The following is a 24,112-nucleotide window of genomic DNA, read 5'->3' on the forward strand; positions in this document are numbered from 1 at the left end:
AAAAAAAGTATACACGAAAAGTATTGGCTTATATCGGATGATACCTAAATCAACAAGCAGCTCGTGTCGCTGTCTGTGTATCTTCACAGAACCACAGAGAAAAAGACCGACCTATTCTTCTGTGTGGGCTCATTTCGATCAGTCCTAAAAGGACCTTACTGCAGATCTACTGAAAGCACTGTAATTTTTATCATTCACCTTGTCATGCATCACTTATAGCCTGCCTTATTGTACAATAGGCTGTTATTCGCTTTAATGACAACAGTGCATTTGCTTCTTGGTCAGTTTGTTTGTTGGATATTAGAGCGCATCTAGCACAAATTAGTGTGTTAAGGCTTCTGCATAATAAGTTCATTTTTAAACCACCAGATGGCGCTATAGAACACCCCAAGTTTTTGAAGTTTTGTGTTCACGAGTTTAACATTTCCAAATCTATTCAAGTGTTTAAAAAAAAAAAAAAAATGTTATAAAAATATGAGATGGCAGAGTAACTGTCCTTGTGTGTTGAACACTTAATACAGTATATATCACTAGGAAACATGGCTGTTGCAGATTAAATTAATTGAAACTTAATATCTGCCCCCTTTTCCACACAAAAAAATTACAGGTTTACACTTCTTTCTTATAGCCATCTTGAATAAAAAATAAATAAAATACAACAAATAAAAAAATAAATCTAAGTGTAATGGCTTTATTCAGTGAAACATCTGACTATAAAGCCAGAAGGTACAGAAACTTTATAATCAATTGGGGACATAGCTTCTGCCAAAACATTTTTGTGGATTATAGTAAAAAATGCAAAATAGCGTTAACTGTTTACAAGACAAAACAAATCACTCTAACCACCCAAATCTAAACACTCGTTTAAAATGTGATAAACACTTGATTTAGTGGTAAAGATGCTGCTGATAATTTACAAAAAGGTGAACAGCTTTGGTTCAGAGTGTGCCCAAAAAGGAGAGCACTGTACAAGCTAAAAATTAACATGCATTAAATGATCTTCTACTTCCGGTTGGCACTGGCAGTTCCAATGACGCAGTCATTTACCTGCAAATCAAACCGTTCCATTAAACGAGCAGTCCAGCAGGTACAAGGTAAAATTCCGCAGGTACTTACCTTACTGGCAAACCTCAACGAATTCAGAGTCTCTCCGAAGCTGTCCGGCTCCGGGGCAATGTTGACAAACATCAGGCTGTGACAAGCAACAAAAGTTTGAAATGATGGAAGAGTTTTACACAGTGGGTTAACAAATGAGTAAACAAAAAAACTCAAACCATTAAAACTCAGATAACCCAATAGATCAGATTTGGTGTTTACATGCCGTTAGTTTTTCAGAGTAGCTGTTGTATTTGGATTATAAAGTACAACGAATTAAAAAAAACAAAAACATCTTTAATATTTTTCTTTTTGTCTTTGCCACATTTATTAGCCTTTTTTTTTTTGCACAATTTTATGTTTCAAAACCTGCTCAAGTGCAATCAGAAAGAAATTACAATACCTACCAATTATTAACATCAGATGAAAACTTCTATCTGATTACATGACATTTTAATACAAGAAATCCAATAATGAGCAGATTTTTGGTGTGCATGTAACACCACTGTTAATATAAAGTTTTAATATAAGGAAGCTCACGTTTTGCTGTTCCCTCCTAGGCAGTTCTGCAGCAGGTAGGTGAGCTTGGAGTTTCTATAGGGAATGTAGCTCTCCTGTAAAAAAAAAAAAAAAGTTTTAGATTTATAAAATATATTGAGAAAAATAATGTAATAACCATGTTTATTACACTAACCTTATTGGCCAGTGCAGTGATGACAATGCCCAGATTAGACAGGGACCCGTTGATCGCAGTCATCTCTTTGAAACGATCTCCTTGAGACTGGCTCTTCAACATTCGCTCACTCCCAGCCAAGTCCACCAGGCACAGAGCAGCTGAAATCAACATAACACATTTCAGAAAAATGAAATGACAAAATACCAGTTCACACATCATTCTTACATTTGCATTTCACATCTCTGCCAGTGTTCACTCCTTCAATATCCAGTTTGAAAACAGAGTGGGAGCGAGAGGAGCGGTCATTTTGGGCTGTCTGAGCAGTGGAGCGGTTCTGGTTGGCCAAAGCAATCAATCCAAGCACCTGTTAAAATGAACAAAGAAATCAGTACAACTACAAATGAAATGGACCTCAGCTCTCATACATTTCAAATGTGTTTATTAGGAGAGGTAAGAAGATCATGTGTATGTCCCACATTACTACAACAATGCATAAGCTAAAGTAAGCTAAAGTGTGCTTGTAAAAATCTTCATCCATTTAACTTTGTATACTTGTATGAATCTCGGTATGATAGCATAAACACTAGACATTTCTGCTATCATCATATTATTATTAGTTATTTTTGGCATCAGTTTTAATAATTTTTAATGATTAATTATGTATATTCTTGTTTTGCACATCCGCACAACAAGGATTGCAATATTACACATTTTTTGATACACCTCCCACCTCCAGTGCTCCATCATTTCTGTCAATCTCAGTTCAATGTCTGTATAAAAAAAGTGGACACATACCTGGTCTTCACAGGACACCTTTTGATACGTCAGATTGGTCACAGTCAGGTCATTGTTAGATTTGCGAATCTCATGCTCTGGTCTTTTGTCAGCCTTTCCAGTGTAGAGCAGGTCTCGAAGTGTCTCATTGTAAATCTCAACAAAGCTTGCTGTGAAGGTGAACTGAAAAAGAGCAATAATAAGATATGTCTAATAAATTACTGAAATTTTTTGTATAGATTTATATTTTTAAATGTATGGCACTATAGTTAACTTTTTTCCAGTAAAAGTATTACCGGTAAGATTTCTGTGTTACTTGTGTATAGGGCCATTTAATCCTGTTCTAAATATGCAATTATTATAAAATTTGTCACATGGATAAAGAACTAAAAACATTTTAAGAGCAAATAAACCTAATACAGACCTCCCAACCTTGAGAGGAAAGCTTGTCCGATGCCTTGAAGATCTGTTGGACTGCTCTAGGAATGACACCTCTGGATTCATGGAACTCATCTCCCTCCATAGTGTATGTTTTTCCACTTCCTGTCTGACCATAGGCAAAGCAGCACACATTATAGCCATCCAACGCAGACTGCACCAGGAGAGAAATCTCTTCAAAAACCTAAAAAAAGAATGCAAATATGCAATTCTTTTCTCTGACATTTAAAATATGTACATGGCCAGCATTGACATCTACCTCCTGTTGTGAAGCCTGAGGTCCAAACACTCTGTCAAAACTAAAGCTGTAGTTTCTCTGAGTATCGGTACCTTTTCCTGTGTGAGACTGACACAAAATATAAATTAATCTTTATTTTGATAGTAATGTAATATGCAAATTGAGTAACATAATTAACATTTTATTGAAAGAAGAGTAATCAATTCAACATTTTAAAGCAATCTTACCTCTTCAGTTTTGGCCAAGCTGATAGAAGTCTTGTCATCAGATGCAAGATGAATGTGCTTGCTCAAACCACCATCCACAAGAGGGCGCACCCTGCAGAAGACCCGGATGTTACCCTGTTGGAAATAAGCAGAGAGCATGTTTCAAATGAGGCACCGTGATCTCACCATGGTAACCTAAAGTAACCAGCAGTCATGTTCTGAGAGTAATATTCTACTCAATAACTCACGCAAAGAGCTGGCCATTTTAATTATAATATCTATAATTCAATAATTGGGCTTTTAAATTTGGACAAACCCTCATGCTCTACCAAACTTGGGAGGAAAAAAAGGTAATAAATGATTCTGTTCAATTCTGCATAAAATGTGCAACTATTCTGAAACACAAAAATAAATCAGTAATTCAGAGGAATAGTGCCTTGCCTTTAGTTCCTGAATGGCATTATGGAGCTTGCGACGCTCCATTTCACCAGAGTAAAGCTCATCTTTTTGCTGGGACACAGTCTCTTTTAGGGACTGAACCTCTTCCTCTGTGTCTCTGAGTGTCTGCTGCAGCCGGGCCAGAGATGAGTCCTGCACTGAGAGCTTCATCTGGGGGAAAAAGTTTGACAATCAAAACAAAAAAAACTTGTAGGACACTAGAGACCTATTGCAAATTATAGTTTCATATAGGGTTCTATGCAAAGAAAATATCCTGACCTTAAAAATATCTTGTTGCAACTGTAGTTAAGACCTCAATAAACTTCTGGATTAGAGAGAACTGAAATATGCACTTAAACTCAACTATAAACTCTCCTAAAGTTGTTTAGAATGACCACTCCAAACAGAATCCTTTTTAAACATGTACAGTTTTGCAAATCTAGCCAGAACAAAAAATTGCAAATAGATTTTTTTCCCCCAAAACGTGCAGCCCTAGTTTCACACATTGCCATTATAAAAATCACTTAAGTACTTCATATTGTACCTTCAATGTTTGTAGCTCCACCTCTTGGCTGTCACGAAGAGTCTCCATAATTTTATATTTGTCCTCCAGGTTGCAAAGAGATTTTTGTAGCGTGTCCCTTTCCGTTGACACTTTCTCCAGCTCTTCCTGGACACCTGAGAGCTCCTCCAACTGTTTTTGAAATGCACTGAAAACCATAAGAAACATTAACATTTAGGTTGTTTTTACACTGACACTAGATAGAGCATTTACTCTGAGAGCAGTGTGCTTACGCCAATGTGAACCTAACAGTCGCATTCTGATTCACATTAAACGACTGCCCTGAGAGCACATGAACAGGTCTTGGTGCGGCTCCACTCACACTCTGGAGCGGAGTTGAGTGTGGTTTGAATGCAGCCAATCTTGGGTCAACCTACGCAGTCTGTGGTGCAAGTAAAAGTGCACTCCGAACACATATTTTTATGAATGGCTACTGCAGAACTGTTGTTTGACATGTTCATCTGACCAGTCAATTTGGATCAACTTAAATTCAGTGACACGTCTTCACTTGTCTCCGTCTGTGAGTCATTCTCTATTGTTATTCTCACGGTGGTGAATAGGTGAAAGAAAAGCTTTTGCATATAGCACTGGGGGGAAGCAAGCATGTGTGTGTGTTTATTCAGAGGACTCTGTGAACTTGAAGCACATTGTAATTGAAGTAAATTCAGCAATCAGCTGATGGACTCTCACATGGCTCATGGTGCGCAGTGTATGTGAACAAGACTGACCCAAACGTATAAACAGAACTAAATCTAACGCACACAGGGATCTGTCCATAGACAATTTTGCACCTGAGTTGGCCCCTCTGCTTCTCCAGCTCCTTCTCCATGTCACTCGCCCTCTGTCGGGTCTGGACCATGGATCCTTTGAGCACTTCATTCTCCTGATTCACAGACTTCACTTTGGTCTGATAATTCTTGAGCTTCTCCTCCATGTCACAAACCTTCCCCTTGAGATCCCACGGAGCTCGTTTGTTGCCGCCATCTGCAAAAACATCTGTGGTCAGAATTACACAACACAAACAAATAAAGCCATCGCGAGCTACCTACCGACTTTGACTCCTGTCGTTGCTCTAATATTAGCACTTTTTGCTGCAGCTGACATTGTAGAAGGCTTTAAAACACCTGCAGAAAGAACAAACACAAGTTTTTGAGTCCTTGTAGAACACATTTAAACATTTAAATTAAAACTCAATCCATCAAATGCTTTATTTTATTGCAATAACTGTTTTATTCTGTATACTTAGTTAAATACACAACAGCAATTGTTAAAATGTGTTGGCTCTGACACTATACAAGAGACAAAAATCATATTACCTCTAGATGGCGCAACGGCCACAGTTGCAGCCCCAGTAGTTCTGAGAGGCTTTGCTGTGTAAACACATCAGGAATTTATTTCACTGATCCAACAAATTTAAAATAAATAAAAAGCAGGTTATTTGATAACAAAACTAAAATTCTGATAACTTACACACATTAGGCCTTGCTATAGCAACAGGCCTTTTGCTGACTGTAGACGCAACCTGGGATTTAGCAGGTTGGTCTAAATCTTGGCGACTCTTTTTCTGTGGGACAAAAACACAACGATAGTATGTATGAATACAGTGAACAGAATTTTGACATAACGTGTTGCAGTATTGAATTTGGGCTCCAATAAGAAAAGATGCATACCCGAAGAGGTGCCAAATCCTGGCTGCTCTCTGAGCTGCTCCCACTGCTCATGAGAACCCTTTTATTTGACATCACAGGCAAACGGGACATCCTGTAGCAGACCAACAGATGCTGGTTAAAGCATGAAATACAATGCATCTTTATTAATACTTTGCAGCCGATGTCATCAATATTCCCTGGAGGTGTGGCGCTAACTGAAAGCACTACTCTGTCTGAAGCTTTGTCGCTCAAATTAGATTTAAGATTTAATCTTAATTTGATCTTTATATTAATACAATCTCACATAAAATTGCAGTGACAAACCAGCTAGCATTAAAACAGTTTCTCAGTCATTCTCACCTTGAGAAAATAAAACTCCTACACAGGACCATGAACGTTCGTATTGGTCACATGCTGTTTTGTATTTTGTCAGACCATCCTTAAAACTGAAAAAAAAAATGTTGGCTAATGCTAGCTAGCCTGTGACTGATTTTATGTGTGAGACTAACAGCACAAACACCTAACCTGTTTTAGTTCCAGCTAAATCAGATCTTTTTGGTCAGATTATTGTAAATTAAAGATCAGATTAAGTCTAGTTAGTGTAACAGAGCTTCCAACAAAGAAGTGCTTTCGGTGAGCTTCACACCAGGAATGTTGATGACATCAGCTGCATAGTATCAACAGACTCGGTAACATCGTTATAAAGATTCATTACAGCTATTACTCATCTTAACTTCCATGCATAACTTCAATTATCACTTATTACAAGTTATGAATAGAACAGGTAAATACCTTAGAGCTAGCGTTATTTCCATTGTTTATAATTAATCATAATGAAAAACATTTCTAATCGCGTAAAGGAAAAAAACATACCACAGTTTACAAACTGGAAGCAAAAAGTCTCGGTGCTCCAAATAACAATTTAAGGCGTCGTTTACAGTATTTATTGTACACTTTGCTAAGAGAAGTTCTCCGTTCTAACAAAAGTAGGTAAAACAATTTCAGATCGTAAGTATCATGTAATAGAGTCAAATTATCACCTTATAAGTTGATGAACACAAACTTAACCCGTCTTCTACGCAGTCCTCAGCCGTTTGAATTTGAAACACAACGTTCGAACTAAGCGCTCCGGAACACGACTGTGATTGGCTGATTCTTCTTGGAAAGGACAGCTGTGATTGGATGATTATACATAACAACGCCTTTTTCCGGGGTGCGTCTATGGTTTACGCACGGGCCGAGTGACTGTAAACTAGGAATCTAAAATCCCCATAGAAATTGAATGTAAATGATCTAGTTTCTAATGCCATAACATAGATTTTATGAGTTCGAATAATTCATGGAAACGTGGGGCAGCAATTTCAAAGACCCTAGACATTTTACGAATGGCTTCAACATTCCTCATGAAAATACCATGTAATCAGATTCGCGTTCCCCATCTAGTATTATACGTGATAGAAATGAATCATAATGCGACAGAATACATAATAAAACAAGTGATTAAACATGCGCATTTCCAGATTTAGTAATCTTTTCACTATTAATTAAAAAATGAAAAGAAACTGAACAAATTGATTTCCAACTTTATTCTTCTGAGGGGAAGAAACAGTCTTTTGAATTGAGCTGTTTGTGTAACTGCATATGCAAGAGTGTAGTATAAGAGGGCAGCTATTAAAGATTATGAATGACAACATTAAGAAGAGTATTCAATGTTATTTTTTCATAAAAAGACACTGACATACAAATAGTATACACATAGACAGCCTGCAGCACTGGTTACTGGGAACCTTTTAAGTGGATACAGATTTAAAATGACAGACACAACAGTGCCCCAGGTCAAGTTAATACAGTCACCCCAAGATTACTGAAAAGAACTGTCTTACTGAATTATTTTGGCTTTACATAGTTTTGTTATTAAATATTAGTTACACAGCTGACCTGAGGCAGGTCAATTATTTGGTTAGTCTATGTTTAGTTTTAGTTTCCATGTTTTATTGACTTGCTGCACTTCCCTTTCCCACAGTTCAATTCAAGTTTATAAAACAGTATAAAACATAAAACAGTTACCTATTTTATGTACAGCATACTGCAATACAATGCCTCAGACTGATAATGTGTGTACAGTTTCAAAGTACTACTAATATGTATGACAAACTCTTTAAAAAAAATTGATAACAGTACCTGTCAGCCATTTTATAACACAATCATTATTTTCGCAGCAGCCACTGTAACATAGCAAAGTGGACCATCATGAACCTGTACGGGTAATGGAAAAACAGTCTTCTCTGTTCCCTTAACATTCATGCACACTCTTTTCAGGTTTCAAGCGCTCCTCTTTTGGTATAAAAATACATACATATGGTATATATATATATCAAGAAAAAAAGAAATAAATGAAAATAGGCGGCGAAGAACAAGCTTCATCAAGTGCTTTCATCGATCCTTCTCTCTACATCAGATCTCTCAATTTTAGTGCATTCTTGGCTCCATCTTGTTTCAGCTTTGGCCTTCATCAGAGGTTGCTCAAATCTCTGCTATCCAAAGAGCGAGTAAGGACACTCGGATTCAGGTAAGAATTGATTCAGTCTTTTTCAAACCTTTTACATTTACATAGTTTCATCTGCTTTTCCAAAGCACAATGTCTTGTCAAAGTCATTCACACTTTTCCAGTCCTCAAGTTGCAGATTTAACACTGCATCATCACAGCTGCCATCAGAAATCTCATTCCATTAATCTGTTTTGGCTTTAAATTATTTTAAAGTTAAGCAAGGAATTGTGTGACAATGTGTCTGGATGACATAAAAAGAATGATTAAGTATCATTATACCAATGCAACATAACTGTCCATTTAGAATCAATGTATAAGTAATCTCATTTGTTCATATTTTCAAACATGTGGTCTCTAAATTGCAAGTACCTACAGAGTCTGACCAGGAGAACTGTTGGCCACAAAATGATGTCACAATTTAGTAGCACAGATAAAACTGTGCCAAAATAAGCAATTGAATGTCATGTTTATATTTAAGGCTTATAAAATGCCATTAGATAATTTGGAAGAAATTCACATTAAAAACATATTTACATTTATAAATTTAGATCACTCAAAACCATAGGAAAGTGACTCTAAACTATTTACATTTGTTACTTTTGCAACTTGCATGATTATAGGATTATATTTGTTACTCATTATTCACCTTTTCCCCAAACATTAGGGTGAAATTGGAAACAAAAATGCTAATTGCCGCTGAAGGTGCCATGATACTGATGATTACTGGAGTTCTCACAGTGCTCATTCTCAAATTATAAAATAATTTCAGAGGTATGGCATGTTGAGATTGAGCTGTGTCTTTAAGGCAAAACAATGTGGGACATGTAATTAACCTGTCTGATCAATCCAAGCCTTATTTAGTAAAACGCTTTCTAGGTAAAGTAACAATGTACCTGAATACATGTACATATAACTGCGGACTGTTGAATGGGAAGACGGAGCCTATGAGTTCATATGCTCCACCTGAATGGCTGAGGTGGACACGGTGAGGCAGAGGTCTTTGTGCACCACGGGCAGGTCGGCCACAGTCACTGGTTTGTATTGGATCTCACTGGCTGCTACAGTCTTGTACTGGTGCAGGTCAAAGGGACATGGCACCACAGCTTCAGTGGGCTGCGGCTGGTAGCTGCCCGGGGGTCCTGGGTTTGGGTTCTGGGCTGCACTGGTTTGACTCTGGAGCTGCGCTGCTCGTCCAGCTGCAGACAGCCCACCTCTGCCCCGACCCCGCCCTCGGCCCCTTCCCCCAGTTTCCCCCGGAGACAGCCCCTGCGCCTGCTGAGCCGCTACAGTAGCTGCCACAGTCAGAGGATCGGGGTTGTGCTTCCTCATGTGTTTCATTAGATACGTTTCCTGGAGAGTGGACAAGACAGACTCAATGAGTAACAACAGTAAACGCATGTAACAGTATGAAGAAAATGCAAAAATATCAAATAGCAGCATGGGTAAGAACTCACAGAGGTATAGGAGCGGTTACAGAGGCCACAGGAGAACAGCTTTGCGTGCTTCACTGTGTGTGTGGACAGGTGGACCTCCAGGCTTGCAGCATCTGTATAACCACGATTACAGTTGTGGCACTTGTAGGGTTTATCTTTATTGTGCTGCCGACGGTGAGACTGTTACAAACAATAAAACAAAAGCATAGTGAGTTGAAACACTACTGTATTCCAGCAGTAGCCCCATTCAAACATGCAGCTGACCCTGGCAATATACACAGAATTTTACCATAACAGGGTCGTGTGTGAATGAAGCCAGAACTGATTTCCCTGTATTTTTGATAGGGCAATTTCACAGGTAAATTACTGTGAAAATCAGGGATGGATTATGTGTGACTAAAGCCAGAAAATTGCAAGCACCAATTTCCTGGTTAAACTACATGGTTACTTTCCACTGAATTCAAATGCAGTGTGTTACTACGCGAGAGTGTAGAGAGCCAAATGCCAGGTTTTGTGTGAACAGAGCAGACCTGGCAATGTTCTGGGATGCATGTGCTAATGGGGGTCATTGCAAAGCACGGTAAAATTTTCTAGCTGACAATTGTCTGGGAACTGTTTAAATGAGGCTAATACCCTAAGCAGACTGGACACAAAATGTATTACCTGGAGGTTGGAGAGCTGTGTAAAAGCCTTCTCACAGCCCGGATGGTTACACTTGTAAGGTCGATCACCCGTGTGAATACTAAAAAGGGAGAAAAAAGTTTTCTTATTTCTCTGTTGCTTATGTCTGACCACAATGGAGCTGAATGATGTTGGAAAAATATACAACTAATGTCTGAGTAAGACAACTCAAGATTCAGTACACAGTGCAAATTTTAACATTCGAGAGATAATTACAATATTTACAGCTAAACTAATACAAAAATCACGTGAATCAGAACATGTCTGACAACTACACGATTAGCAGGTTTTACAGCTACAGGAACAACTGGAAAAAGGACAATTTGCAAATTTGTTGTTGGAAATTTTTAAATTGTGATTCAGATTGGATAGAGAAAAGTGTTTCAGCCCAACAGAACAGCTTAGTTTGACCTACTCTGTTGCATTGTCACAAGAGATACAGTAGGGCTGCAATGATTAATCTACTAATCGCAACTACTCAGCTAGTTTAAAAAAAGGTAAAGCAAGTAAGTATAAAAAAGTATTTTGAATCATAATAATTGTTAACTGGACTATAAACACACTCTAAAACACATATAAAAACTTTTTTTTTTAAATAACAAAGGCAGTGGCATTATTAAAACCAAATGTCAAAAAAGAATTTGTAAATATTGTCACCATATCTCAGTTTGGTTAATAATGTATAAAAAGTCCCAATGTACAATAGGAATAATCGATTTGACGGCCGACTAAATTAAAAAATTATTGTTTGACAGTCGACCACTAAAATAATCATTAGTTGCAGCCCTAATAGACAGCCCCTCCCCTTGGTCCGGGCGCAGTACCGTGTGTGCTGTTGGAGGTGACTGAGCTGTCTGAAAGTGTTCTGGCAGAAGGCGCAGCTGTAGGGCTTGGCTCCGGTGTGAATGCGGAGGTGCTGCGACAGGTAGCTGGAGTTGGCAAACGACTTGGAGCAGTGTGGACACTTGTGGGGCTTGGACTCAGTGTGGTTTCTAATGAGGGACACCAAAATGGAGAAGGAGAAACACAGAAACAGCCAGAGGTTTTAAGGCTACAGCATGACCAAACCTTATGACTAAATCATGCATTTGTCCTATTGGTGATCAAATATACAAATATATGACCACATAAACTTTGACAGTGTGCTCTTTGTGCTGTGTCTGAGTTATGAAAACACAGAACAGAAACATACAGCAAGCACAGTCACGCTTTCCTCTTTCTCTCTCGCAGTCTCTCTCTCTCCATTTGGTGTGCTCTCTTTGTCTATTGGGTTTACAGCAGTCTCATAAATGTTAATGTATGGTAAGTGGCACACTTGTGAAATGCTTTCTCACATTCAAAATGTAAAGCAAGCAGCAGCCAAAACATGCACAGAAAAAATAAACTGAAAAGAGTGACATTTAGCAACACAAAGAGTGGAACTAAACCGTTCCTATTCACACTCAGTGAATATAAGCCCTGTAACCTCAGAAGTCACCTCAACATTGCAGCAAAGTCAAAGAAAAGCTTCTTCAAGACACAGTGAAAAGCAGTTAGGGATGGGCAATATATCTGTGCCGATGTGTTAAGAGATCTTTTCATGTATTGGTATTGTCAAAATTTCATGATGCACTGGCCCAATATTTGTTCTAATGGAATAAAACTAAAGAACTGGCCTTGTAAAATAATAGATTATATTATATCCAAAAATACATTCTGCATCTTTAATTAATTTAGTTTATTTGTTGTAAACTTTACAATATGTTAATTTCAATTTGTGAACCTTTTCATAGATTGTGGAGCAAGTCAAATATTTGATACTGGTTTTGGCATAAAACAAAGTCCATATCGGACCACCCCTAAAAAGCAATGGCATTAAACAGATGGGGCAAATGCAGCAACAGCAAAGAAAAGCATAAAGCAAAAGAAAGGGTGATTCATAAACAATGCAAGAAAAGTGCAAGACTATGTTTTTCCCAAATAGGTAAAATGTTACAACTCCGCAACCACACCTGTATTTTGTACTATCCACAGCACTCTCACACACAGCCCCAGAACACCCTTGTCAAACCACCACAAGCACACACACGCGCACACACACACACACACACACATGCACAGATGGACACAGGACCACACTGGACCAGGGCAGTACCGGGTGTGCTGCTGGAGGTGACTGAGCTGCCTGAAGGTCTTCTGGCAGTAGGTACAGCTGTAGGGCTTGGCTCCACTGTGGATCCTGATGTGTTGGGATAGGTAGCTGGAGTTGGCGAAGGACTTGGAGCAGTGTGGACATTTGTGGGGTTTGGCCTCTGTGTGCGACTTCGCGTGAATCTGCATGTCAGATTTACTGAAGAAAGTGACTGCACACATCCGACATCTAAAAATATATATATATATAACCAGGAGAGGCCATGAAATGACAATTTTCAACACATAACAGTTTCTAAACTTATAACTAGTCATACAAATGAATTATATCAGAGAAACACATCTTTTGCATAAACATGCATTCTCCCAAAAAATAACTAAAATAGATTTGATTTTGAATAAAGTAACTAAATACCGGTATTGCAGTAAGAATACCATTACTTCAAAATGACTTAACTGAACTAAATGTAAAAAGTGTTCATAAATTAAACTACACTTATAACTCACTCTTTGTAATTGTATTCTTTGTGCAGTGACTTTAAGTGTATTATTATTATTATTATTATTATTATTATTATTATTATTATTATTATTATTATTATTATTATTATTAAAACATTTATCTACACAAATGTGAAATATTTTATTACTTGTAGGTTTTTGGGCCATCTTTGTTGGTGTGCTCATCTTCATCATTGGACAAATCATAAGGATCAGCTGGGTGATGCTGTGAACAGTGACAACACAATGGACTTTATTGCAAAGGATTTTGGAAATTAAAAACAATTATATTTAAACATCAAATTTTTTTGTTATTTTATTTCTAGCATAAATGCACAGCACTACAATGATAGTAAATACTAAAAGTAGAAATTGCCTTAAAAGAATAAAAAAGCTGAATAAATATATAAGGCAATATTAAAAAGGTACATTATATAACTTGTCTACATACACTCATATTCCACAGCATGACAATAATCTCCAAGGAACCATGTAGTTAACACAACCAGGCCAAGTTATAGGTCAGGTCTGTGGAGAGTAAAGCTCACTTCTTTTTTTTCTTAAAGCAAAAAATGTCTAGCTGAATAAATGCAAGCTGGATTTCTTGAATGCCAGACTGTGCAACATTCTGCCAAGATCGGTAGATAGTGGGACACCTACCTAACTGTCACATAGTGTACCTTTAGAGTAAGAAAAAAAATGAATAAAACACTTGCCTGTCCACCAGCAGCAAGGTGAGCCAGTATCAGAGCATCACTCCCAGCAGGCAGGATCCCACCCACTCGGCCCATCATGGCTTTGCTCTTCCGGCCTCGCTTTGACGGAGTGGGCATGACAACAGCTGGAGGCAGCGCAATGTCCTCCTTCCTATCTACAAACAAGAATGAATACAATTAGCTTTGCATGGGCTAGACAAGACATGGGCAAACTACGGCCCGGGGACCACAGCCCTTTGGGCTTATTAATCCGGCCCGCCTAACGTGAGCCTTGCATATTTATGCTTTGCTACATACATATACATATACATATATATATATATATATACATACATACATATATATATACACACATATATACACATATATACACACATACACACACAGGCCCCTCTGTCAAATTTTAGAACCCATTGTGGCCCGTGTGTCAAAAAGTTTGCCCATCCCTGGCCTAGACAGCTGGACAGCTGTTCTATTTTAATATAAACTGCATGGGGGTGTTACGTTGCTAAATAACTTGGAATCAGGCGACAAAGGCTCAGTGATAAGCAGGATAAGGGCATTCGCTCCCACAATCTAAAAGGTAAGTGGTGTAAGTCGACACATCACCCAACTTCCTTATATATGAATGTGGTGTGTTAGTAAGTTTGACTGATGCCAATGGCAGCCTCACTTCCATCAGTCTACCTACCACCAAGCAGCTGTGGCCGAGTAGTTTACCATCACTGATTATAGAGCAGTTGAATAATGCATTGTACAGAATTGTTAAACAACTTGCAATCTCTATGGAGGACAAATTAAACATTGTTAATAGGGGATGACTTCCTTTGGTCCACTTAAAATCAATAATTTTAAAGTAAATCAACAAGTGAAAGTGACAGTTCTTTGATTGGTTTCCTTTGCGTCTGTTGGGTAGGTCTTGAAATGACATTGACATTAAGCAGAACCAGATTATTTCTCAGTGCAGAGGTTTAATGAAGACAGTTACCTGTGTTGGAGGCATGCAGAGCAGACACGATCATGGTGGTGGCAGTTGAATGTCCGGTCACAAAAGACTGAGAGGAGGCCGTCGGGACAAGTGTTCCTTGAGGAGTCGTTATGACCAGCCCCGCTGGAAAAAAAAAAAAAAGGAAAATAAAGCTTATATTTTATTTGACGTTACAAGAGCAGAAAAAAACACTTCTACTATTCATTTAGTGCAATGTCTATTAATTAATTTGCTTCATTTCATTCAATTATCTTTATTTATGCAGAGAGAGCCCAATGAGAGTACCAAACTCACAAACTTCCTGTTTAAATACAAAACAATGCAAACAAAAACAAATAATTACATAGATCTATTTAAAACATTCAAAACACATGCATCTGTGCTTATAAATGTTTACATTAAAGTGCATTAGTGGCACCAATATAACCAGCTTTTTCAGTTCTAGTGCAGGAGTTTTTAAGAATTAGACAACCATGAGATCTTGTATTATAAGTTTCTGTATCAAAGTTCAACAAGTCCAGTACTTCCTTCCTTAATTTTATAGTGTCAGCAATGGCCAAAATACTTTTTCATAGTGTACAGTGGTTTTAAATTCATCACGTGTTATGAAACGAAGGGGTGAGTGAAAAAGTGTATCTAAAAGGTTTCAAAGTAGAGGCTGAAGTCTGCATGTATATTATATCTCCATAATCTAGAATAGAAAAAAAGGTGAGTCTCTGCCCCAAGTGGAGGAGTTCAAGTATCTCGGGGTCTTGTTCACCAGTGAGGGAAGGATGGAGCGGGAGATTGACAGGTGGATCGGTGCAGCGTCTGCAGTGATGCGGTCGCTGTATCGGTCCGTTGTGGTGAAGAAGGAGCTGAGCCCAAAGGCGAAGCTCTCGATTTACCGGTCAATCTACGTTCCTACCCTCACCTATGGTCATGAGCTCTGGGTAATGACCGAAAGAACAAGGTCGCGGATACAAGCGGCTGAAATGGGCTTCCTCCGCAGAGTGGCCGGGCGCACCCTTAGGGATAGGGTGAGGAGCTCGGTCACACGGGAGGAGCTCGGAGTAGAGCCGCTGCTCCTACACGTTGAGAGGAACCAGTTGAGGTGGCTCGGGCATCTGCTCAGGATGCCTCCTGGACGCCTCCCTAGGGAGGTGTTCTGGGCATGTCCCACCGGGAGGAGGCCCCGGGGAAGACCCAGGACACGCTGGAGGGACTATGTCTCTCGGCTGGCCTGGGAACGCCTTGGGGTCCCAATGGAGGAGCTGGAGGACGTGTCCGGGGTGAGGGAAGTCTGGGAGTCCCTGCTTAGACTGCTGCCCCCGCGACCCGGCCCCGGATAAGCGGAAGAAAATGGATGGATGGATGGACAATGGGATACAACATTTGTTTCTATAAAGAAATGATCATTTTGATTTTAGATTCCAAGATATGTATTTTAAAGGATATGTTTTTGTTACGCCAAAACCAAAGATGTTTATAGGTGGTGACTCTTTCAATCAATGTACCATTTAGTCTATACAGATTTTTAGCTTGCAAATCACTGAAATGTTTTTTTTTTGTTTTTGTTTTAATCATATAATTTTATTTGCATTCAATGATGATTTAAGGTAATTCCAAGAAAATTCCATTTCAAACTTTTGTGGTTGACAGAACTATGCTCTTTCCCAAAACCCAATAGGAAAGACTTCAAAATGGAACACTTTTTAAATAAACTATAACTTGATATACGTATATGTAATATGTAGGTTGACATAAATACGGGACAGCTAGTAATAGAAGTTTTGGATCGAGGTCATCATCCCCTGTGGACTTGTTTGTGTCTATGGAGCAGAGTGCATTTAACACCTCCATGTAAGTGAAAGGTCTTAAAGAGAAACTCTAACTGCTATCTACCAGTGGTTCAGATTCAACATAATCAAGATCAAAAGGATCATCATTATTATCCAAAACAGCACATGCAGAGATAAAATGCCTATGCATCACATTGTAGGGAAGCTGGCCCGATATGGTCAAAGTAGGAGGCAGACTTTCATATATATATATATATATATATATATATATATATATATATATATATATACACACACACACACTCACCTGAAGGATTATTAAGAACACCATACTAATACGGTGTTTGACCCCCTTTCGCAATCAGAACTGCCTTACTTCTATGTGGCATTGATTCAACAAGGTGCTGAAATCATTCTTTAGAAATGTTGGCCCATATTGATAGGAGCATCTTGCAGTTGATGGAGATTTGTGGGATGCACATCCAGGGCACGAAGCTCCCATTCCACCACATCCCAAAGATGCTCTATCGGGTTGAGATCTGGTGATTGTGGGGGCCATTGTAGTACAGTGAACTCATTGTCATGTTCAAGAAACCAATTTGAAATGATTCGAGCTTTATGACATGGTGCATTATCCTGCTGGAAGTAGCCATCAGAGGATGGGTACATGAAGGGCGGTCATGAAGGGATGGTAATTGGTCAGAAACAATGTTCAGGTAGCCCGTGGCATTTAAACGATTCCCAATTGGCACTAAGGGACCTAAAGTGTGCCAAAAAAACATCCCTCACACCATTACACCACCACCACCAGCCTGCACAGTGGTAACAAGGCATGATGGATCCATGTTCTCATTCTGTTTATGAAATATACATATAAATTCTGACTCTACCATTTGAATGTCTCAACAGAAATCGAGACTCATCAGACCAGGTAACATTTTTCCAGTCTTCAACTGTCCAATTTTGGTGAGCTCATGAAAATTGTAGCCTCTTTTTCCTATTTGTAGTGGAGATGAGTGGTACCCGGTGGGGTCTTCTGCTGTTGTAGCCCATCCGCCTCAAGGTTGTGCGTGTTGTGGCTTCACAAATGCTTTGCTGCATTCCTCGGTTGTAACGAGTGGTTATTTCAGTCAATTTTGCTCTTCTATCAGCTTGAATCACTCCGCCCATTCTCCTCTGACCTCTAGCATCAACAAGGCATTTTCGCCCACAGGACTGCCGCATACTGGATGTTTTTCCCTTTTCACACCATTCTTTGTAAACCCTAGAAATGGTTGTGCGTGAAAATCCCCGTAACTGAGCAGATTGTGAAATACTCAGACTGGCCCGTCTGGCACCAACAACCATGCCACACTCAAAATTGCTTAAATCACCTTTCTTTCCCATTCTGACATTCAGTTTGGAGTTCAGGAGATTGTCTTGACCAGGACCACACCCCTAAATGCATTGCCGTAACTTCCATGTGATTGGTTGATTAGATAATAGCACCAAGGAGAAATTGAACAGGTGTTCCTAATAATCCTTTAGGTGAGCGTGTGTATATATATAACAAAATGTGTCTTTTACCAGATGGAATCTGCATCTCAACCATGTGCACACAACTACTCAGGTAAGAATGAATAGATACATGTTTAGCTGAGTTATATAATCTGAAATGAAAAAAAGTTTGACCAAGTAAAATATCTTTAAAATAACTAGTTTAACTGAAAGGTGGATTATAACTAAACAAAGACTGACCAAAAGAAACCCTGGATAGTTTGGGTATTGAATATTGAAAAAACTATAGAAAATAAAATTAACAAATGAGTGAAATTAAATAAAATTAATGTGGGTTAATGGGACAAAGGCCCACTTTGTCACACACATATTAGCTCTTTAGAATTTACTATAGCTGAATACAATAAAATATCTGTTGGTAATGTATGAGGGATCTTACTGTTCTCCAGAACTAAGGCGGATTTCCATGACTATCAGTGCACCCATGAAGTAAGAAGTTTTTGCCTTTCTAACTGTTGATAAAGACCCATTTCTATTTCTGTGTTGAACCAAGCATTGTTAGTTTTTCATTCTAATTTTTGTTTTTGTTGGCCTGCAATTTCATTAAATGTATTTTTTGTCTGTTTTTATGTGAGGGACCAGGACTGCAAATTAGCCTTTGGCTTATGGACATGGCATCGGTTACCGTTTAAAAATGTGGCAATGCTCTCTGTTCTGTCCCTTTTAAATAAACATTCATTCATATTAATACAAAAATTTAAAGCCATATCAGGGTCAGGGAATGATGATGTAAGCCCAATATCATTGTAATACAGGTCAGAGATAAAGGCTTGTTCATTGAAATGTTTATATGAGTTTCTCACCATTACACACAGAGGTGTCTTTTTTTTACTTTTTCATTTCAAATATACACCAGATTGGACAGAGGTTGCTAAAATCCAGTGAGAAAACACAATTTGCCTTATAGTTAAAATAAAAATCTTAAACACCATTGCTTTAAGATCATATCAATGAGTGTGACTTTATTTAAATTTCTAAGGTCAGGTCTAGTCGGAACAGAAATTTGTTGTGAGAGATTCAGGCCATTGTAGGGCTGAAGCTAACAATTATTTACTTTGATTAATCGGGTAATCTACAATTCTTTTTACCTTCCATAAAACATTCTTAAAACCTATTAGTTTTTTTAAGTCGTTTTTCTGCTTGAAATAACACAATATAGGACATATTGATGTGTAATTGTAAACCTCATCTGGCTCCTCTTGATGTGGAGGAGCAGCGGTTCTACTCCAAGCTCCTCCTTTGTAACCGAGTTCCTCATCCTATCTCTAAGGGAGCGCCCAGCCACCCTGCAGAGGAAACTCATTTCGGCCACTTGTATCTGCGATCTTGTCCTTTTGGTCATTACTCAAAGTTCATGAGCATAAGTGAGGGTGGGAAAGTAGATTGACTGGTAAATCAAGAGTTCCTTCTTTACTTTTACAGTCCAATACAGCAACCACATCATTGCAGACGCTGCATCGATCTACCTGTCAATCTCATGATTCATTCTTCCCTCACTCTTGAACAAGACCCCAGGATACTTTAACTCCTCCACTTGAGGCAAGGACTCTCCACCCAACTGGAGAGGGCAAACCACCTTTTTCCAGCCGAGAACCATGGCCATGGATTTGAAGGAGATGTTTCTCATCCCACCCGCTTCATACTCATCACCAAACCAAATGCCTACTCCCGGCCCCAAGCTACGCCTAGACATTCTGTCCATAAAAACAATGAATAAAACCGGTGACAAAGGACAACCCTGGTGGAGTCCAACATGCAGTGGGAAAAGGTCTAACTCTGTTTATCCTGCCATGTTTTGCTTTGAGCTTTGTCTGCAGCACTGAGGTCGATTAATTTTACAGTGTTAGCTCTGTTCGCTTTAGTTTAGTTGCATCCAAAGAACGCCATACAACTGTGAAGCATGGGGGTGGAAACATCATGCTTTGGGGCCGTTTTTCTGTTTTTCCTTTCTGCAAAAAGGACCAGGATGACTAATCTGTACAAAGGAAAGAATGAATGGGGCCATGTATTGTGAGATTTCAAGTGAAAACCTCCTTCCATCAGCAAGGGCATTGAAGATGAAATGTGGCTGGGTCTTTCAGCATGACGATAACCCAAACACATCACCTAGGCAATTAAGGAGTGGCTTCATAAGAAGCTGGTCCTGGAGTGGCCTAGCCAGTCTCAAGATCTCAACCCCATGGAAAATCTTGCCAGGGAGTGTTGCCCAGTCACAGCCCTAAACATCACTGCTCTAAAGGAGATCTGAATGGAGGAATGGGCCAAACTACCAGCAACAGTGTGTGAAAACCTTGTGGAGACTTACAGTAAACATTTGGCTTCTGTCATTGCCAACACAGGGTATATAACAAAGTATTGAGATGAACTTTTGTTACTGACCAAATACTTATTTTCCACCATCACTTGCAAATAGGTCCTTTAAAAATCAAACAATGTGATTTTCTGGATTTTTTTTTTCTCATTTTGTCTCTCATAGTTGAAGTGTACTTATGATGAAAATTACAGACCCCTCTCATATTTTTATGTGGGAGAACTTGCGCAATTGGTGGCTGACTAAATACTGTACATGTATATACCTCGTTCACACAAGGCTAGAGCAACGGTCTAGATATCCACAAAGACAAATGGGAGCAGAGGGCACTTGGCACTGAGTTTCTTCCAAAAGTGTGCCGCGGAGCTGGAAGTGTGGCGTCACTGACAACAAGCAGCGGCAGCAAAGTTGATGGTGCCAATTCGGCCCCGAAAACACAGACAGCAGACGTGGCGTGATAATGAGGAATGAAGCATGTCAGCAGTACAAGCTCAACCCATCCTAGAACTGTAATTTACAAGGTTTACTTGTGGTCCGCCACCTACTTGTGGTCCACCACCTACTTGTGGTCCGCCACCTACTTGTGGTCCGCCACCTACTTGTGGTCCGCCACCTACTTGTGTGCTCCACAGTACTTCATCTATCATCTATCTCCAGGCCAAATTGTAGCTCACATCTGTGGAAACGTAACCCTGCTCACCGTAGAATGTATGTTTTTAAAATGTATTTTTGAGCAATTTTTAAACACCCATAATTGAATACATGCATGCAAGACAAGTGTAATGTGGGAAAATAACAGACCATCAAATAACATCTCCCTAGTTACATAGTTAACATATTTTAAATGTCAGATAAAATATTACAATTTTCATCCCAAATCATTTGATATCAACATGTGCCTCTCTCATGCAGTACCTCCACATTCCACTAGGGAACACCCAAACTTTAGGATCAACATAAGTACTTTTATTGAAATAAAAGCACTTTGGGTGACATAAAAGGTGCAAGGTATATTATATATATATATATATATATATATATATATATATATAATATACTTTGGGTGACATAAAAGGTGCAAGGTATATTATATATATATATATATATATATATATATATATATATATATATATATATATATATATATATATATATATATATATATATATAATACATTATCATCACTAAAATAGTAATATAAATATATAAAATAGTAATAAAAATGAGATTAGAAATTTCGCTCTCTTACCTGCAGTCATGATACCCGTGGAGGGAACAGGCACAACGGTGACATTTTGAGAGGTGTGGGACTGGTGGAGATGTGTCCCAGCTGAACTTAAAGCAGGGCCCCCTGCTCCGATGCTGCTGCCCCCTCCCTCCTGTTTGGGGACCACTCGCACCCCTGTGACAGTGTCGCCCGAGCCTGGGATGGCCAGCACAGCGGTGGGATAGTGCGGGGAGGAAGACGAGGACGAGTGGGGGAACGAGGGAGCAGAGGGTTTCTCGGCTCCCAACTGCTCCTTGGTCTTGTTCAGGAACATGGCGCTCTCGATCTATCAGGAGCAGGTGAAACCAAGAGGTGGAAAAATAACAGAGCCGGAGAAGGGTGGACGAGAGGCGAGCAATTTAGGATGAGAAATAGAAGAATATAAATGAAAAAGAGAGAATAACAGAATAATGAGATGCAAAAGTAAAAAGTACCAGAGGGTTTAAAGAGGTGAAAGAGGACAGGGAGTGTGTGATCACATGATCAATTCAACATTTCTCTGTTCACAAACTTCTGTGATTTAGCCATCTGCACAGAATACTCTATGTGGCAGCAATGTTACATCTACTGGAGTCAATATCTTTTCCACAAGCATAAAGTCTTTACAATATTTATTTTTAACAACTCATTTAACTAAATGATGTGTATTGCAAGACAATTCCAACAATAAGGTTGTCTCTACCTGTCCTTGTACAGTGGGGACGGGAGACCAAAAGTATGATGAGTTGAAATGGGAATCGTCCATTATTTCTGTAATTAAAAAGCAACACACTTAGAAAACACCTGTCCTCCTTCTCAACCTCCGTCATCACTTTGATGTTGAAACAATCTCAAATTGAGCATGTTTCAATCATGTTTCCTTTCTTTTCATCCTCTCTCTGTAATTTAAGCAATGTAAATTTTAGAATAAAAATAGTTCGGACCATCAAATTACGCTTACCACTTTTAATAAAGTTGAGTTAACATCTTTAGTAAATATTTAATATCCAAAAAAAGAGAGGATTTGAAAGGACCGAAGATGTTGGGACACTGACAGCTAAGTCAGAACTGATCTAACCCACAGACTGGTCCTTGCATTTTGAAGTCTTTAAGGTTCTCCACATAAACTTGAGAAATAAGTGCCAATACGGTGTGATCACGCATTTATACTTTTCTTTCAAAATCAGGTAAATCTCAGGCTCGCACCTGCAGTGACTTGTGCATGCATTATTATGATGTCACATGGACACACTGTACTCTGCACAAAGAGGCGCTGAAGATGCGTTGACAGGTCACAGGTTTGACACAGCTCAGACAGAAGACTGTCATCTGTGTCACTGTCTGTGCAAAGCCAGCCATTTGTGAGGAGTTGTCTAAAACTATCGCACTGCTAGCAGAGAGCTAAACGCTGCAGGGTTTGATTACATTGTGCAAATACAGATAAAATGCAAATACATGTATTATGAGAATGCCTCCGTGTGCTGGCTGCCAGTGGCCCAAAGAACTGTGGACACTAAGGCTAGCATTAGCTGGTTACCGCTGCAAGACAAGGGAGCTAGCTAACTTGCCTCCATTAATTTTCTCCTTTTGTTCGTGGGCTTGCTCTAGCTACATGAAGGCCTGCTTAGTGAAATGCTTGACCAGGTGGCCGCGGAGTAGATGCAGACATCCCTGCTCTCTAAGCTCTGATTCCTCGCTTCCTACTCATCTCGCGGAGAGAAAATAAAAAAAGAGAAAAAAGTGGCGGATAAAAAAAAACAAGGCAGAAAAAAACGTCGACGCCGTTGCCTGTGCAGGAGACGCAGCTTCATGCAGACTTCCGGCGGCTGGACGAGGCAGACAACACTGAAATAACAGTAAACCAACAGTTCACTAATGACGCCACTGTGAATTACCGGCAGAAGTGATCCCCGTGTGCCCCCCGGAGCTTCCTCGGGTCGGGACAGTTGGGAAACTTTGTCCAAATCCGCCCCTCGGATCAGACCCCTCAGATATTCCCTTTTTTTCTTCGTTTTTTTTCCCCTTTTCCCTCCAGCTCCACTCGATAGTGTAAAGCACGCCAGACTTCCAGCGTTTAACTTCCGGTATGAGGCTTTCAAATGTAATAGAGAAGTCACTTGTGAAATTAAACTTCGAGCTTAGAA

General features: G+C 39.2%; 2 protein-coding genes across 5 annotated transcripts; both read right to left on the minus strand.

The window, feature by feature from the left end:
• Positions 1-731: 731 nt before the first annotated feature.
• kifc1 (kinesin family member C1) lies at positions 732-7,204 on the minus strand. The gene is made up of 17 exons (XM_033975823.2): positions 7,117-7,204; positions 6,098-6,188; positions 5,898-5,991; positions 5,744-5,797; positions 5,477-5,551; positions 5,219-5,411; positions 4,410-4,575; positions 3,869-4,036; positions 3,449-3,562; positions 3,243-3,329; positions 2,970-3,167; positions 2,567-2,728; positions 1,997-2,135; positions 1,790-1,929; positions 1,636-1,709; positions 1,117-1,192; positions 732-1,047 (listed from the first exon to the last, which is right to left on the minus strand). Exons 2-17 carry the CDS (start codon positions 6,185-6,187, stop codon positions 1,003-1,005), a joined length of 1,875 nt encoding a protein of 624 aa, XP_033831714.1. The 5' UTR covers position 6,188; positions 7,117-7,204; the 3' UTR covers positions 732-1,002.
• A 443-nt stretch (positions 7,205-7,647) lies between these two features.
• znf384a (zinc finger protein 384 a) lies at positions 7,648-24,031 on the minus strand. Of its 4 annotated transcripts, none has more exons than XM_033975117.2 (11): positions 23,864-24,031; positions 22,672-22,739; positions 21,972-22,275; positions 15,074-15,196; positions 14,086-14,240; positions 13,519-13,595; positions 12,873-13,097; positions 11,563-11,730; positions 10,721-10,799; positions 10,079-10,237; positions 7,648-9,974 (listed from the first exon to the last, which is right to left on the minus strand). In XM_033975117.2, the coding sequence occupies exons 2-11, from the start codon at positions 22,732-22,734 to the stop codon at positions 9,567-9,569; spliced, it is 1,761 nt and encodes a 586-aa protein (XP_033831008.1). In that variant the 5' UTR covers positions 22,735-22,739; positions 23,864-24,031; the 3' UTR covers positions 7,648-9,566. The 4 variants fall into 4 exon arrangements, with proteins under 4 accessions (XP_033831008.1, XP_033831010.1, XP_033831011.1 ...); XM_033975119.2 differs by lacking the exon at positions 23,864-24,031 and adding an exon at positions 23,537-23,857; XM_033975120.2 differs by lacking the exon at positions 11,563-11,730 and having other exon boundaries at positions 23,864-24,020.
• Between the last annotated feature and the right edge of the window lie 81 nt (positions 24,032-24,112).

This window comes from Periophthalmus magnuspinnatus, chromosome 11, assembly GCF_009829125.3.
Source record: "Periophthalmus magnuspinnatus isolate fPerMag1 chromosome 11, fPerMag1.2.pri, whole genome shotgun sequence".
NCBI classification, from domain to species: Eukaryota; Metazoa; Chordata; class Actinopteri; order Gobiiformes; family Gobiidae; genus Periophthalmus; species Periophthalmus magnuspinnatus.